Here is an 18,081-nt window from a genome sequence, read left to right as displayed (position 1 = left end):
CTCCCGCCCAGGGGTTATTAAAGCAGCAGTAGGTAACAGGTCATGTGTCATCCTGTCCTCTGTCCAAGGTGGACGTCTGGTGCGGGAACAGCAGTGCTGATGGAGGTTTTGTTACTGACGACCGTGATCACGCAGAGAGATGGAACAAGTTCATCAAAGCTGAGAAAATAAGCCATTCTAAACCACGACCTTCCTCCCTCTGTATAGAGTCAACTGCTGTGTCTCAGTTCGCACACCTCCATACTTACGTCATACTTACACTAACTAGTTTTGAGTGTGTGAGTGAGCTCACACTGACAAGTACGGCAAAATGCTGTGTACTGTTAGTGCTTGAATGGTGGACAAAAAGTTGAGTGCGAAACGCTGGACACTTCTCACCGTCAACGATCTCCAACTTGGTTAAGTATAGGGGATGGACTACCATGGTTACAGACTGAGACTACAGTAGTACAAATGTGTTGGATAGAAGCCATAATCGCGTTAATTTAGCCATCTGAACTGAATAACTGCATAGTGTGCACTACATGGTACACTATGTGGAAGTGTGCTAATGGAAGTATCCAAATTTAGACACAGGGAAGAGTTAGCTCTGTGGTTGTGCTGTGTGCTAATGTACAACATTGTTATTGTAAATTCATACCGTTTCTGTATTTGTTGAGTTTTATTTTTGTTCTAGTGTGACATTTTTGATTTTTTTTTAGTTTAATGTAGTCTTGTATTTTTTGTTTGTTTGTTTTTTTCTTATGTGAAGTCTTTTGTCGTACGTTGCCCCCACCTGATGATCATCAGTTTTACTTGAAAATAAATTAATACATAAGAAAAAAAGGAAATAAGAAAAATAAAGGGGGAAAAAAACGTCTGCACTAGGGTGAAAAAAAACAAAAAACACCGGTGCTGATCAAAGCTAAAGTCTTATGCCAATCTAGTTAGGTGAAGGGATTAAGAGTATAGAGAAGAATCCTCAGTTGAGTTTTATCATATCACTCTAGTATTAGATGTGCTTATCAAATACGAATCCTTACTAATCCCTTACACAATCCATTACGGTTTGGCTTTCAGTGTGTGTTAGAAAATACAGCCATAAAAAATAAAAATTCATAAGATTTGGAGATATGTAATGATGTTTTGTTGTCTGATGGACGGAGACACTACAGTTTGGAGTGGTGGTAGAAATAATTAATGTTTACAACCTAAGATGTGAAAACAAGATGGGCAAAATTGAGATATGAAAAGATGAATAAACATATCCATCACGGTGAAATGTGCCCTGTAACTGTGCACGTCGGCACATTTGTCATGTCATTGAGGATGATGGCAAACAGTCGGTGATTTACACATCCAGCAGCATTAGCATTCATTTGGAGTTGTGCGTCTGTCTCCCTGACAAATACAAGTCCACATGTCTCTCTGTCTTTGCTGTCTATGGAACTCTTATCACGTCTGACTCTGTAGTTGCATAAAACTTAACTAAGACCAACTGATCATCAATGTTAAATGTCTAGTGCAGAATGTAAAATTTCAGAAACAGTTTAGATTTAACATTTTGATCTAGGCTAATATTTGATTTAGATCTAACATATAGATTTAACATATGGATTTAGATTTAACATTTAGAAATAACATTTAGATTTAACATTTTAATTTAGATTTCAACATTTACAGATGGAAAGTAGCTTCCTGCTATATCTGGTGCGCACATCTTTTCAATTTCTAAATGACAAAAAAAAATCAAATTGTGTGTAACATGTTGCTTTACATGGATTTCTGTCTCACCTGACAGAAAAAAAAACTAACTCAATGTGAGAAAAGTGAGCAAAATAATCACAATATCATACAGTAAGGTTCACTGAGCTGAATAGAGCTGTTGAATCGATGCATTATTCTCTGTTGTTTCTCCACTTGAAGCAGCATCTCTAACATTCCACCATTCGATCAGTTGCTAACATATAAATATTGATTGGTGCAGCTTTAATTGGGAGGTTTCACACGTGTACATACTCGGACTGTTTATTTTTTATAGCAAAAAGACGAAGTCCACTGGCCCTGTAGTGTGGTGCTGCTTTCTCTAGTGGAGCACAAACACCACCTCATTTGGTTATTTGTAAGATTTCTCACACTGAATGTGGCTTCTTCCCAGGAGCATGTGCTTGCTGCTTGGTAAAAGCTTTGACTCTTGTTGTCTCCTTAAGACAAGAGGTTGTAATACGTCCTCTGAGCAGCAACGTCTTCCAGGCAGATCAGAAGCTACAGTAAGTTGCTCTTGTTAAGTGAGGAGATGGGATGGGGAAAACTAAAACAGAAGAAAAATACTTTATATGAGTTAATATAAATGCTGCTTTCCACCTTAGAGGTGGTGAGTAAAGGAAGAAAGTTTGAGCTCACAGCACTGCTGCTAATAAAAAAAGAACGAGGGTAGATAAAAGATCTAATAACAGATTCACTAGTTAAATGAATGTGGGTGTTTTGCCACTTGGAGTTGGATTAAAAACAGATCAGAATCAAACCCCTCCCAATCCACTTGGCCGTAAATGCACTCAATAAAAAAACAGGAAGACTAACCCCAGATGATGAGTAATGATAAGTGCAAGGCAAGAGTAAATGAAATGGAAAATATCAGCATAGTGTTATTTTCACTCTTAAAGTAATAGATAGCAGTAATCTAGATATTTCTAAAGAGCCAAATGAATCCTGTATAAAAATACAAATAAAATTGGAAATGTTTGTTTCTTGTTTATATGTTTCACAAGAAACTGGCAGCAGCCATTATACATCTTTCAAACTCCACTGAAGGCAAATCTGCCAAGGCAATTACTGTTTCAATTCCAACAGCAGCTTGTGGTCCATACAAAGACTTGTACATCTAATTATTTCTGGGGTAATTGTCAAAATAATTTGTTGGGGGGTTTTTTTGTATGCCTTCCTCCATGAGCAGAGCAGACCATCTCTATGAAACACTATAGTTTAGATAATAGATAGAAGATGAAAATGTTTTCGATGGGCCCCTATCAGTTTGAGAGAGAGTTCACCGAAGATGAGCTGAAGAAAATGGAGGAGAAAAGTGAAAGAGGTAGAGCACCGGTGGAGTCTATGTGCTGGACCTGGGGGTGGTGGTCACTGCCTGCCAGTGGCCGCTGAAACCAAGTGTTTGTGCTGCCAGTCGGACTCGGACGTGTGTTGTCAGTGCCTGGACTCTATGCTGGACACGTAAAGTTGCTGCATAGCGTATAACTGGAGGAGAGTGGGTGAGTTGTTTTCGTCTCATTTCAGTAGAAACCAGGCTAAACTAACAGATGTTTGATGCCTCGTATTATGGGCTGGGACCCTGTTTGTACTGTTGATGACGTTTGGTGCTGTTCTGAGCATTATTTGTGGCTATGAGTGGCTTTTTGATCGGTTGCGCGTGGATCAATAGACTGCGTGTTTGGTATGGTGCGGTCATGGCTAAAGTCGCTACAACTAGAGAAGCTAGCAGTTAGCTAGACTTCATCTCTCGAGGGGGCGGTCTAACTCGGTGTCACGGTGCGTTGGACCATGGGTTAAACTTACACCGGAATATCCCTTTAAGGAAGCCTGGCTGCATCCTCTGAGGGGCCAGGTGCTGATATGCAGATGAGAGCCCGGCAGCAGGCGGCCACTCATTAGCTCCACATGTGCGTGATGATTTGAAGAACATTTCCCTTACTCTACCACTGTGCATGCTGGCCAGCACATTACAGATTCACGCTTCACTCACTTTCCCAATTGCTCAAGATTTCCTTTTCAGATATTTTTAAGCCTGCGAGGCAGAGTTTGTGATTTTCCCTGAAGAAAAAAAAAGACTATTAATGTTTTAAATAGCTTGAATGTGAGAGAATGTGACAACTAGACAATTACAAAAAAAAAAAATGCAGACACTGTGTTCTGCAACCAATTCAATTTCTCCTCTAAAAGCTGTTACAGTTTATTTGGCCATGGTGCCTGTGTGATGTTTTTGATGTGATTTTAGAGAGGAAGAGGGGGGAAAAAAAAGAAAAAGTAATTGTCTTTTTATTTCTTTGTAAAACGGTGCAACATTAACGGGATTCAACAAAGATCCCCCGGTGGGAAAACAAATGACACAAAGCCATCCTAAAGATGCAAAACATACATCACTCCATTTGGAAATAAATCGGGCCTTGTTTATGCAGAGGACCGTCTCGTCTCTCAGAGTGCCTCCAGCGTACCGTCTCCTGACTTACTCCAACAAATCCAAATTGACTGACAAGGATGCTAAAACATAAGCAGCAGCATGTCTGAGCAGCAGAGGCATTAGTACAGTATGCAGCCCCTCCAGGGACTACCAACCCAACTGATATTTAGAAGGTAAAATTTTGTATTATGTATTTTCTTGTTAGAACTGAGCACTGATGTTGTATGTTTATTTATTTATTAATTTATTTGGTTCATTTCGGGCATGTCAATTAGTCATCATCATCACACATCATCTCAATCCAATTAATACAATACACATGACCGAAAGGGAAAGCGGGAGAAGCAAAAGCTTATCTAGTCCCGCCCCCAATACTCACATATTCATTTTTTCTGCATGTTACATTTTTGACATAACATTCTTCCAGTATTTTCAAAATTTAACAATTTAACAATTTGACATGACATTTTTTGTTTTGTTTGTTTTTTTGTTTTTTTTTAACATGACATTTCTCAATTTTTTTTTTCAACATTTGACATTTTGACATAATGTGTTGCAGCATTAGGCAGTATGTAGAGTTGAAGAAATTGAAGTCCAGCTCTAGATAGAGCATAAGGATTACGTGTGTGTCTGCACATGTGTCCAACCGTCATGAGCGAACAACAGTCTCTTCTTGTTGCCAGGCATGTCACAAAAGTCACAAAGTCACAAGATGTTAATGACGAGTAATGGTTTGTATGGAGAGGGACCGATCACTGATGTCTGATGATGTATATGTTGGCTGTTACTCTTTAGTCATGTGTTCAGGGCTGCAACTAATGATTATTTTCATTATCGATTAATCTGTTGATTATTTAAATGATTAATCAGTTAGTTGTTTGGTCAATAAAATGTTTAAAAAATGTTGAAAAATGTCAATCAGTGTTTCCCAAACCACAGGATAATGTCTTCACATGTCTTATTTTGTCCACAAACCAAAGAGATACTCAGTTCATTGTCATAAAGCAACAAAGAAACCGGAAATATTCACATTTAAGAAGCTGAAATCAGAGAATTTGGATTTTTTCTCTCTAAAGAAATTACTCAAACTGATTATTCGATTATCAAAATAGTTGATTATTGATTTAATAATCGATTGATTAATTGACCAACGCATCTTGTCCCTTTTTCTACAGCTGTATCTTTTTACTCTTATTGCAGTGAAGCATATTTAAAGGTACAATATGTAAGAATGTGGCCAAAATTGTTGCTGCAGTCAAATTCAAAACCCAGCAGTGCGTTGTCCCCCCTCCTCTACCCACCAGACTCCAGGTTGCCAGACAGCGACGCGCTAACCTCCGCTCTGCTCACTCAGTCAGTCTCAAAGTCTCAAAGCAGAGTAAAAAGCAAAATTATTCATCAACAACCTCACTGTTTTATTGCTCTGACTCACAGTAACTACGAGCGGAGTTCACGTCACCCAGGTGATCTGCAAGTTATCGTTAACAGTTAGGCTACATTACCGCTCCGACGCTGTGTCTGTGTGTGCAGCGCTGACACACACAGACACACACACAGACACACACACTGTAACCCCGTATCTACAGGAGCCTTAGTGCGTGTTAATCACGCCATAGATGAGCCAACATATGAGACGTCTTACCCCAGAACAGACGTCACGAGCCGCTCCGGTTCATTCCGTTTCTCCCTTTACAGTCTATGGTTTCTCCTCCACTTTCTGACGTCGGATCATAAAACATGACGACCGGAGACAGGCGACACGTTCACAATCACTTCATTTACCATCGGCTCCATTTTGCCGCATTTCCTCCATCTTTTCTAACTTTCACTTTGTAATTCTTCCCTTTAGCTTCAGCTTTAGCAGCAGCTCAAACTAACTAGGCTATATGCTGTGTATTAAACGGCAGAGCGACAAGCCGCTTATTTCTACCGTGTGACATCAAGGAAATGTGACCATAATAACCGATAATAGAACACAATCTTTTGTTTTTCACGATCTTGTTTTATCTCCCAGCCGTAGTTGCAGCTCAGTGGAAGCTAACTGGCAACCCGGAGGCTGAAACGCCACAGACACTGTGACTGGCAGAGAGCGCTGGGTGGCAACACATGCCAACCATAGAAATGGGTAATGCGAATATCTTGGCTGTAGGATTGTTGTTGGTGAGTTCAGTATGTTATATGAACATTATTCCTGAGTCTCTGTGACATATTAGGACGATTTTACAGCCAGTTGCTTTAGATTTCTTACATATTGTACCTTTAAAGATGGTGTTTCCATTTACTATTTTTTTTACTTATAGCTCAGATCTAGCATCCAACTAATGTTGTTTTTGGATATGCACATTTTCCACTTCTTACGAGCCAGAAATAAATTTGAAAAAAAAGCCTGGTCGGGCATCTCGACAGTCCTTACCCCTCTGAAGTTGCTGGTGGCCTGGAAATAGATGAGGTAGTTCTTGGTGGGGTCTAGGGGGCTGTTCCAGTAGCCGTTGTAGGTGTGGTTGTCGCCCACGGTGAAGGGCGTGGCCTCTGGCAGGCTGCTGGGGGCCAGCTCGGCCGTGTAGTAATGCGGAGCCCCCTTGGCCTGGGCCTCGCTGTGGGAGTTGGGCGTGGGGAAACAGTCGACGGTGCCCAGCTCCCTCCTCCTCACCTGACGGGACCCGTCCTCCTCCACCACCACCACCTGGTAGGCACTGTGGGAGGACAGAGTGGGCTTTACTATTCACAGCAGCACAACAACAAAAAAAAACTCATTTAAGAACTGTCATCGTTTCATATAGTGTCAGCACTAATGGAAGTTCCCTTACTTTACCTTTTTCTGGGCTTTTATCTACTGTTCTCTGTTATCTCCTCCTAACACATAACCCTTTTCTGGATGTAACAGCGAGTGTGGGAGGGTATTGAACGTGTCAACATTTTTCTCAGTAAATATATTTCTAATGGTGCTATTGACATGTAAATTTCACCAGATGTCAGTAACAAGCCAAATAACCCATACATACAAAGAAATCAAAACATTTACTGGTGCATCTCAGTAAATTAGAACATCATGGACAAGTTAACCTATTTCAGTAGTGAAACTCATAGATTATACTGTATAGATTCATACCACACAGATTATGTCTTACATTTCATGAAAAACCAAAGTTCAGTAAATCAAAAAATGAGAATATAGTGAAAAAGTTCACTAGTGTAACATAATGATGTCACACTCTAATTAGCTGATTAACTCCAAACACCAGCAGAGGTTTCCTGTTCTGTAGCTGCACTATCATGGATGGACTGTGACCTGACTGTGTTGCCTCAAAGGCATTTCTGTTATTCATCTGTAATGAGTGCTTTGAAAGGATTAATTTATGTTGTAACAGTAAAAATGGTTTTAAAAGTTTATTAAGAGGATTTTATTTTGACAGTGGAGTTACTGATTACCTCACTCCTGATAAGTCACTTGTGTTCCTAATTTCCTGTTTCTATTCCTTATTCTTGTTTTCTGAGAGTGAGGCAGACATGGGGAACATGTTCTGAAGCTATCCGTAGCCATCCACTGAGAAATGTTGTACAGGCAACGCCGTATTGTGATTAAAATAATAAATAGTGATAGTTGCTAAAACTGATATTTTATTTGTAATTACAAAAGACACTTTTGACATGTTTAAACACATTCTGCTGGTGTTATTTGCTCTCACTCAATGTGTCTATAATTGAGTTAATTCATTTTTTTGATGTTATTTAAAATGCAATGTGGCCTGCTCATTTACAGTTTTCACCACATGTAATTTAAGTCGTCTGAGAGTAAACAGTCAACTGCACTTCGTCCCAGGTCTTCATTGGACAAGGTTTAACTGGGTGTTGAATCAGAGTTGCTACACTCTGAGTGAGAGCACTGCATCCATCCATCATATTCCTTGAGATGCACCTAATAGATAAAGTTATGAATGTGTAATAAAGTGAATACATATTGAACAAATGAACAACAGAAGGTGCACAAAGGAATAGAAAGACAGGAAAGCAGCTGGCATCTGTCAGTATTAAGAAAGTCATCCTGTCCCCTATCAGCTGCTTTAGTCCTAACTGATTCCTATTAAAAGGTTTCTCGGTCCAATCAAAGATAATACAGTACCTGCTCTACATGTTCACCATTGATGCAATCATGTTATGAGGTTATGTAATGATAATATGTTTCCTGTTTACATCTGTGTGTATGAATAATGAGGTGGAATATGTTTTCAGGTATGTCTGTATGGACATAGATCTGAGACGCTTGTCCAGACAGAAACGCTTCGAGTAGTGAGCCATCTCCATGACAACGATGCAAATTCCAATCTACTAATGAAGTCTGTGGGGCTGCAGGGAAATAACTTCCACATTTATAGCGAGCCTGTTTTTGTTGTTCTCTATCACCTATGGGCACAATTAAAGGTAAATTTGCTCAAAAACTAACGGATCTAGTCTGTACAATTACTCTGCTGAGATTTGGGAATCACAGGGGGGAAGAAAATACGTGTAAAAAAAAGTTTAGCCAAATTATAATAACCGCTTTATTTGGGGGTGAAACTGTACTAATAGGTATACGTTGATGATTTCTCCTGTTGCTCCGCAGGTCTGGCAGCGAACATCATCACGTTACTCTCTAAGCTCTCGTCTCTTGGACGTCGTTCCTCAAACTGCAAATCCCACTCTACAGGTTAAAGTTGCCCCAAGAAGCCACTCTGTAAACTCTGATGGATGTTTACAACAGACAGCTGGGTAATAGGCTTGTAGCGTGTCATTGGCTTCACTCCCAAACAGTTTGTTTACATCCCATCTGACTGTTTATGTTTCACCCCCCTGTGACGTCTTTCCTTTTTAGCAGTTTTCCACATCTTAGCAATTAACTTTGTGAATACAATATTGAAATTAACAGCAGGAAATGACAGCCAAAAACTATCCAAGTAAGATCCAAGTTACATGAAACCACAAGTTCTCACTTAAAGACTGCGTCAACACTTGTGATGTTCATTTTAGGAGAAAGAGCTTAATTATGTTTTGTTTGACAAATGGGAAGAAACACAATTCTGTCTCTGTAAATACCACAAAATGGAAATATGTGGAAACTAAAATACACTGTACTAGTCCATGAGCCAGACCACCAAACGCAATCGAAAGGGTGGGCAAATTTTTGTTGCTATTTTATTATTCCTATATATGTCCATATTATTAATTGGTATGATAACCTTTGCACAAGAGTAGCTTAACAATATTTATCATGCATTCACTATTTTGACCATAAAAATGCCATATACACCAATTATGGCCATTCTCCGATGTTGCACATTTCATAATTTGTGTGCCACTACTGATGATTTAGAGCACCTTTGCAGTTGCAGAAAGGCCCTGCAGATAATATTTGTTTGCACCACTAGTTGTCGCTAATTCCACTGGGTGCATGAGGGAGCGAGGGGGAAAATCAGCTTTAATACTGCTGTTAGCAGGAAGTAGCAGAGGACTTTTGTGAAATCATATTATACAGGGAACATTTTTAATGGTTTATATATACATCCAAGGTTAAGAAGGCTAAGATGTAGTGAGTAAAGATGACATTAACATTATAGCATGTTACATCCATAGGTTTAGGGTTATTTAGGGGGAACTGGGGCATTGTTCATTAGGCTGACTGCAGAGACGAAGAAACTGTTCTTGTGGTGTGAGGTCCTGGTCCGGATGGACCGGAGCCTTTTGCCAGAGGGGTGGGACTGGAAGAGTTTGTGTCCAGGGTGAGAGGGGTCAGCAGCTATTCTGGCTCTGGTCTCCGGGTCCTGGAGATGTACAGCTCTTGAAGAGATGGGAGGCTGCAGCCGATCACCCTCTGGGCAGAGTGAATGACACGCTGCAGTTTGGCCTTGTCTCTGGCAGGAGCTGCAGCACACCAGACTGACATGGAGGATGTGAGGATGGATTCGATGGTGGCAGTGTAGAAGTTCACCAGCATCTTCACAGGAAGGTGGAACTTCTTCAGCTGCAGCAGGAAGTATAGCCTATCCTCTGCTGAGGCTTCTTGGTGAGGGAGCTGATGTTCTGCTCCCATTGGAGCTCCTGGGAGATGGTGGTGCCCAGGAAGCAGAAGGACTCAACCAGGGTCACTGTAGAGTCACAGAGGATGACAGGGGGGAGGGCAGCTTGGTCCTTTCTGAAGTCCACTATCATCTCCACTGTCTTCAGAGCGTTCAGCTCCAGGTTGTTCATGCTGCACCAGGACACCAGAGGGTCCGTCTCGCTCCTGTAGGCCGACTCGTCCCCATCAGAGATGAGGCCGATGAGGGTGGTGTCAGCAAATTTCAGGAGCTTGACAGACTGTTGTCCAGATGTGCAGCTGTTGGTGTACAGGGAGAACAGCAGAGGAGAAAGGACGCAACCTTGGGGGGATCCAGTGCTGATGGTCTGGGTGTCAGAGACATGCTTCCCCAGCCTCACCAACTGCCGTCTGTCTGTCAGGAAGTCCGTAATCCACCTGCACATGGAATCAGGCACATTAAGCTGGGAGAGCTTGTCACGGAGTAGAGCTGGGATGATCGTATTGAAGGCAGAGCTGAAGTCCACAAACAGTATCCTGGCGTAGGATCCTGGGGAGTCCAGGTGCTGGAGGATGAAGTGGGCCATGTTTACAGCATCATCTACAGATCTGTTGGCTCTGTAGGTGAACTGTAATGTAAGGTGGGTCAAGACGAGGCACTCAAAAGTCTTCATGACCACAGAAGTCAGAGCAACGGGTCTGTAGTCATTAAGGCCTGTGAGCCTTGTCTTTTTGGGAACTGGAGCAATGGCTGAGGCCTTGAAGCAAGCTGGCACATGACAGTTCTCCAGTGAGGTGTTAAAAATGTGTGTGAACACCGGAGACAGCTGATTGGCTCAGTGCTTCAGGGTGGAGGGGGAGACTTATATTCCTTTCCCACTGGCCAAAAAACCCGTTTAAACCCAGAAACAATCGGCTTTTAGTGGCAGAGAGAAAGGCGCACCGACCCGCGTCAACCCGGGACATCTGTCTGACTACCCATTTCTCTGACCATACATTTCTTTATTTTTGCGTCCATTAGTCCGACCTCCCATTTCTCCGACTTAAGTAGCCCTAACCCTCAACCTTACCCTAAAACTAACCTTAACACTGTAGCACTTTTGGGCAGTCGGACTGATGTATGCCCCCCCGTCGACCCGCGTCAAATGACTCGGCAAGAGACGCAGGTTAAAATCGCCTTAAATCGGCCCGGCTCTGATCGGCTTGCAGTGGGAACACCAGACCTGGCTCAACCTGCTAATTTATATGACATTGGGCGTTACGTGACGCCACATCATCGCACCAGTCGCGTCTCACGTAGGCTACCAAAACAAAACTCTGCTTGCATTCAAGACTGGGATTTGATCAAAAGATCAAAGAACACTGACCAAAAAAGATTGAAAAAAAAGAAGCGACAGTCTGTTTAACTGACATGTTGTGCCGCGGACGTGCATCATAAGGCGGCCGCGGCAGACTCGCTGTCCTCCGTGGCGGGCGGCTGGGGCATGACACAGTGTTTCTCACACTGCGAATGAAAGCGGGGCGACTGGTTTATGCGGGGGTCAGACAGACAGACCCGGCTCATTTTGGTCAATGGGAAAGGAGCCAAATGCCGATTGTTAGCGGGTCGAACCACATTTAAAAAACCTGCGTTGACCCGCTGATTTTAGTAGGAACATGGCTAGAGTTTGGGCCTGCAGCTTTGCAGGGGTTCAGCCATTTAAACAGTCTCTTCACCTCTCCTTCTTTGATTTGATATGATTTCTATGATGGAGAGAGGTGTGAGAGGTGTGGGGGAGGGTGGCACTGGGGTGTGGGGCTGTGTAGGTGATCCAGGTGTGGAGGAGCTGTTGCTGATCGATGGCTGGTGGTCGGAGGTGTGGGGGATATCAGGTCTGTCCCATTGTCTTTCTAAGCAGCAGTAGAACTCGTTAAGGCTGTTGGCCAGGCGTAGGTCGTTGACAGAGGGACACTTGAAATACTGTACTGACAGTATGCTCCTCATTATTTGTGACAGGAGGAGCAAGCTCTTTAGTTGATTTTAATTATGTAAAAAAAATATTTGTTTGTTCTTGTTATTGCAAACACTCTAAAAACGTTGGCTATTTCATGTCTATGTTCTAATTTTTATCACATTTTGATTCACATATTCCTGAGGTGAGTCTATTATTATTAATAGTAGGGTCTTGATAAAAGGGAAAAACATCCTTGAAGTGATTTAGGCACCCTGAGTGGTCAACAAACAGCATAATACCGAACAAGCGCTATACACAGTTTTCAAGTTTCCACTCTACCGGTCCACCTATTCAACACATGATAACCACCACTAAGCTACCTGTTTGCAATGGTTATCATGCCAAACTGTTCACTAGAGATGTCTACCAAGTCAAAAAAACAAACTAGAAATTGCCCACCCGTTCGATTGCGGGAGGCCAATTTTGGGGTCTTGGCTCATGGACTATACATGCTTTGTACAAGAATATTCTTTTTTTAAAATGTAAGTTGGATGTTCATACCTAAAAAATACCAATGCTGTGTCGTCTTATTATGCGTCTATCTTACCTTGTGTAGTAATTCACCTTCCACATTATTGTTTTGCCTCTCAACACAAATTTTCTGATGCACATTATCAGAATGCAATGTTTTTGGTAACACTTTACTTGATGGGTGGGTGTATAGCACATTCATAAGACCTGCCATAAGTTGTTCGTAATGCATTCATGCTTCATAAGGCATGACTCAGCATTCATACATCGGGTTACATTACAATGGAATGACTGGGAATTTCTGTTGCAATGGTTCATGACAGCTTTCAATATTGAGTGTCAGCCTACTGTATATCGACTGGACTATGTTGCATTTCAGAACTGGCACCCTGGAAGGAAAGTTCAATTTTTATGATTATTTCATAAATATCTTACACATGTTATTTTGTATGTGACTTTACAATACAGTCAGTGAAGGCTTCATAAGGGCTAGGAGTTATCTGTAAATATTTTATGGATGGTTTATGAATGTTACCTCGCATGTCACTTTACTATACAGGTGGTGAAAGATTCATAACCACGAGTTTGGTGTGTGGGCAACTTTGGCTATATACATGACTAATAAAGCCTTTGTATGAGTTGGTATTTAGTCCCAGTAAGCCTAATTCCAGGTGCGATGAAGTGACTTTGATCTGGGTACCACACTACCTACTTGTGACTGTTCTATGAGGCCTTCATGAACCATTACAACAGAATGCTGAAATTGGGTATTTTGTTCTTGTATTTCCAGGTGCAAATAGGGGACTTTTATTTTGAAAAGAATTCCCAGTTTGTTATTCCATAGCAATGTAACCCGGAGAGTTATGCCTTATGAAGCTGTCATGAATGCATTAAGAACACATTATGAAAGGTCTCTGAATGTGCTACATGCACACACCCGTCAAGTAAAGTGTTATTTGGTAATGTTATAGTTTTTAAAATGGCTCTATATCAAGTCCATTCAAGTTGTTATATGGAATATTTCTTTTTTTGATGTCAAAATTGTCAACTGAATTAATTCATTTCCATATTACATGGGAAATAGTGCAGTTTCCAACATTAAAGAATATTGGCCCAATCCTAATTTACATTGCTGCATTGTTGACTAAGAGAAATATTCTGCCACAGACGAGTTGATGTTCTGACATCTGCTGTGGGAAATAGTGACAATAGTCAACTATTTATTTCTATTAGTGTATTTTCGATCTTTGTTTCAATACTTACTCAGTTCAGACTGTCAGCTGCTGAATGACTCCTGATGGGACTCATGCCATCCTGCCATCCATCCCTAGTAATTGATTTAGAGCATCTGAATCTAACATCTTTCTGCTCTGCTACAAGCCTGGAAAAAAAAAAACTATCACCTGCTTCTCTACTTCCCTTTTGACGGCAGCTATAAATATCACAGCGTGGAGGAGCAACTGAGTGAGTGCTGGTGTATTAGTGGTACCTGACAGGAGCCCCTCTCCCCAGTGCAGGGCGCAGCAGCACGGTGATGGTGCTCTCCGACTCGCTCAGCGGAGAGGGGATGTCTTCATAGTCAAACACCGGGGCTGAGCAAAAAGAATTGGAGCAGGAGAACAACAAAGAAGAGATAAGGCCGAGGCAAACAAGTTGAAATGCTGTCGAAGAAAAACAGAATTTATTTTTACGCCTTTCCAGTGAAGGATCGAATACGTTTTTGGTTAGATATGAGAGTTTAAAACGACACGGAGCTGCACTTCTGCTCGGATATTTTAGCAATTTATCCTCCCCTATATGAAAAGATACAGTGCGCTATCTTTATTCATTACCCACACATATCCCCCTGTGTACTGTAAAGTGTGGAGGCCTCCCACACAACGCCATTGACTGATGATGACTAGAAACAGCAGCCAACTACAGAGAAAACAAGAGGCCCCCTTATAATATAATTAGGACAGATCTCAAAGCTGCACAACCTCAGCAAAGCTCTGGGGACAATGAGGTTGAGTGTTCCTATCTCTGTTTACTACAGGGAGTGAATTAACTGCAGCATGTAGTGAAGCAAGCGGCGATCCTGCTACAACTGATAAACTGAAACAAAACCAAAAAAAAAAGAAAAAGGCTCCAGAATGGAAGTGGAAATGTTTCTGCTTCCGAGGCTTGATGTAAAAAAAAAAAAAAAAAAAAAAAAATCTGCTTTTGTAAGCTGTCATCCAAAAAAAAAAAAAAAAACTAACTCAACTCGTGCTTATCCACGCAAGCAGCTGAGGTCGGCATTATACATAGTGGTGTCGGGGAGTGTTTCAGCTGGTGCATCGTGTTAGGTGGTTTAAATCCAGCATGAATTATGGAAGAACTAATAGTGCAAGATTACACTGCTCCCGACCAAATGGTTGATTCCCATTTGCGTCCTTTACACGGCACCGTCAGGGAGGGAGTGCATGTGTGACACTGTAGCTACTGTAGGTTGGATTGTTATACCTTGACAGCTGTCAGCCCACAGAGGCCACCTTCTACAGCAGATGGAACAGGTGCAGATAACAAGAAGAGAGGGGGAAGAGGCAGCACCCACGGTGAGGGGTCATAACAATATATAGTACATTGTATTTACATTCTTTTGTACATACACAAAGGTATCTTTCATGATTTCATTGATTATTCTTCAAATATTAAAGGGATAGTTCAACGTTTTGGCAAATTGTCCCATTGCCATAATCGCTATAGTCTTAGCAGTAGGTTTGTTACCTTTAATTGTCAGTGTAAGCTATTTTTAGAACGGCGGAGCAGAGCCGCAAGCTGCTCAGAGCTATGCTATGGAGGCTCATGTAATTTCTTGGTTTCCCTCATGAAACTCATCAAATACACAATCCAACAACTCCAAAACACTCTGGTGGACGAGTTGTGACCTGCACAGTCACCACACTATGAGATAATAATGGAATGTTAAGAAACGGAGCCGTTTTCGAGGTAAATACAGAGTCTGCTTGCTGAAAAACTGTCCCTGAAGGCAATGCACAGCGGTTTTGCATGAAATTACCTCTAAAACAACTCTGTCTCGTAACGTTCTGTTATTATATCATAGCGTGGTGAATGTGCAGGTCACAACTTGTCCACCAGAGCGTTTTGGAGTTGTTGGATTGCGTTTGATGAGTTTGATGAGGGAAACCAAGAAATCCCATTAGCCTCCATAGCGTAGCTCTGAGCAGCTCACGGCTCTGCTCCGCCGTTCTAAAGACATCTTGCACCGACAAATAAAGGTAACACACCTACTGCTATGACTATAGCAATTATGGCAATGGGCCAATTTGCCAAAATGTTGAACTATCCCTTTAACTTTTACATAGAGAATAAAACAAGCTAGGGTTTGCATTAGCTATAACATGCCGGTCTAGTTCTGAGGACTAAAAGAGTGACAATGTGGGACGATCATGTTGTTATTGGTTTTGGCAGATGCTGCGACTGCAATACAAGTCACAATTATGGTGGGAATGGTAATTGTCACTGTAGCAAACAAGCATGTTCCTTGACATTTCGTGAGCTTAGAATTATAAGGTTCTATCTCCATTTTTTTCAAAATTGAGTTTTTTGCATAATATCATCCATTAGTGGTCTGTTAATACCTGTGTTGTGCTATTTATAAATTTTCAACATTTTTTAATTAGTTATTCATAAAATAAAAAGATTCTATCAACCAAAACAAAAGCCGAGTTGGAACTTTGATGCTCAATATCTCGGAACTACCCAAAACGGAGATAGAACCCTATAATTCTAAGCTCACGATTTGAATAATTTGTGAGCTGGCACGTCTCCTTATATTAAAATGCTTCATTTACAATGGTGTTTTGACACATGCAGCTCCCACAATTAGAATATCGCCCATGGCCATGTTAAATTGGATGATATTTCAACTTATTTTATAAACGTGAGCACCGACAGGTCAAACATGTTGTTTAAAATCACCACAGCAACAGGTGGGAGGTCATAAGAATGAAAAGTGGAGGATTTATTTATGCGTTTCTGCACAAACAGCCGATTTAAGACCAAAAGGTGACTCAAAATAATAAAATGTGTCATTTATCATCCTTCCAATATAAATTATCTGAGCTTTCTGATCTGTTGTGTCTAAAAATCTATTCATATGATTATTTGTTCATCTAAACAAAGCATAAACATCAACAACAACAAAAAACATTAATAAATCATTCCATTTAAATCAAAACATCGATAATCTCCTACATTTGTTCCCATATGAATGAATAAACACTGCACAGTCACACACATATGATTATAATACTCTGCAATTTATATTCTAAATATACGCAAATGTACCATGTTATTTACCATAGGCACTAAAACACAGTTGTTACTGTGACTGTTCTGACTTTTATTGAATGTAGTGCAGTTCTTGCTTTGGACCCACAGTGTCTGTGGCTGTATTCTTGGTTGTTACTCTTATTTTTTTATTTTTTTTCCTTTGACTTACAAAAATAAACCAAATACATGTGAAATTGCATGTTCAAATGTTGACGATATTTGGTTCCATGTTGTTGTGCATTTAAGCACTAAATGATCAATTAAGATATATTCCTTGATATATAAGAGCCATATGGGTTATGTTCTATATAATTTGATATTCTAATATTCATATTCATTCATAAGATCACAATAGACTCAATCGGAGTTGTCCAGTCTTGTCAATTTTAATTGTAGCTCTTGTTTCATATCAGCGTTATTGTCAGTTATTGTATTATTTAAAACATGCATGCATTGTTTTATGTCAGTGTGTGTTGTCTAGTGTAAAAGTGTATTCTTATACTGTCACCATGTAATCAGTTTGGACCTCAGGAAGGATTGCTGATGCTATAGAAAAGCTAATGGGGATCTTAACAAACAAACAAATATAAAATGATTTGTAAGGTCAGTGAACCTTTGAGTTGACATGTGTTATGCTACTTCAACCTCATTCAACCGTAACCTATGAGACACTAAAGTCAAAAATTAGGCTTGAGATCCTTGACAGATGAATTTGAACATATGTTTTGTATCTGAACAACACAACAGAGGCTTGGAGCTGCAGGTACTCAAGTTGCAACATGTTTGAAGCTCAGCGCTCTATCGGGTGAAAGGATGGAGTGATTTTCATTTTTCACTAATTATTCTGTGGATTCTTGGAAAAAGCCACCCAGTTACTGGGAAAACATCAATAACATGTGAGGTCTCATTAGTATAAGTAGTGAAACAGCCTGTAGATGTCACTTTTGTAGAAAAGAGTGCTTCACCTTCCCCAAAGTTGAACTTTCTGGTCCGATCTCAACAACCTTTTCACTCACCAACATCGCTTCCCTAATTTCTGAGCTGCTGTATGGCCATTGAGTGGTAAACACAGCCTCGGTTTG

General features: G+C 40.8%; 1 protein-coding gene across 11 annotated transcripts in view; it reads right to left on the bottom strand.

Moving 5' to 3' along the window:
- Positions 1-18,081, bottom strand: part of ptprua (protein tyrosine phosphatase receptor type Ua) — a 266,297-nt gene that overhangs the window by 79,421 nt on the left and 168,795 nt on the right. For all 11 annotated transcript variants that reach the window (XM_085792302.1, XM_085792303.1, XM_085792304.1 and 8 more), the window contains 2 exons: positions 14,172-14,274; positions 6,582-6,861 (listed from right to left, as the gene is read on the bottom strand). In XM_085792302.1, coding sequence (XP_085648428.1) covers positions 6,582-6,861; positions 14,172-14,274 — 383 coding nt within the window. The remainder of the gene's footprint in view (positions 1-6,581; positions 6,862-14,171; positions 14,275-18,081) is intronic.

Source organism: Trachurus japonicus, chromosome 11 (genome assembly GCF_045865225.1).
Source record: "Trachurus japonicus isolate A0001 chromosome 11, Traja_1.0".
NCBI lineage: Eukaryota > Metazoa > Chordata > Actinopteri > Carangiformes > Carangidae > Trachurus > Trachurus japonicus.
The sequence above is the reverse complement of the archived record's forward strand: the minus strand, read 5'-3'. Positions and strand labels throughout refer to the sequence as shown.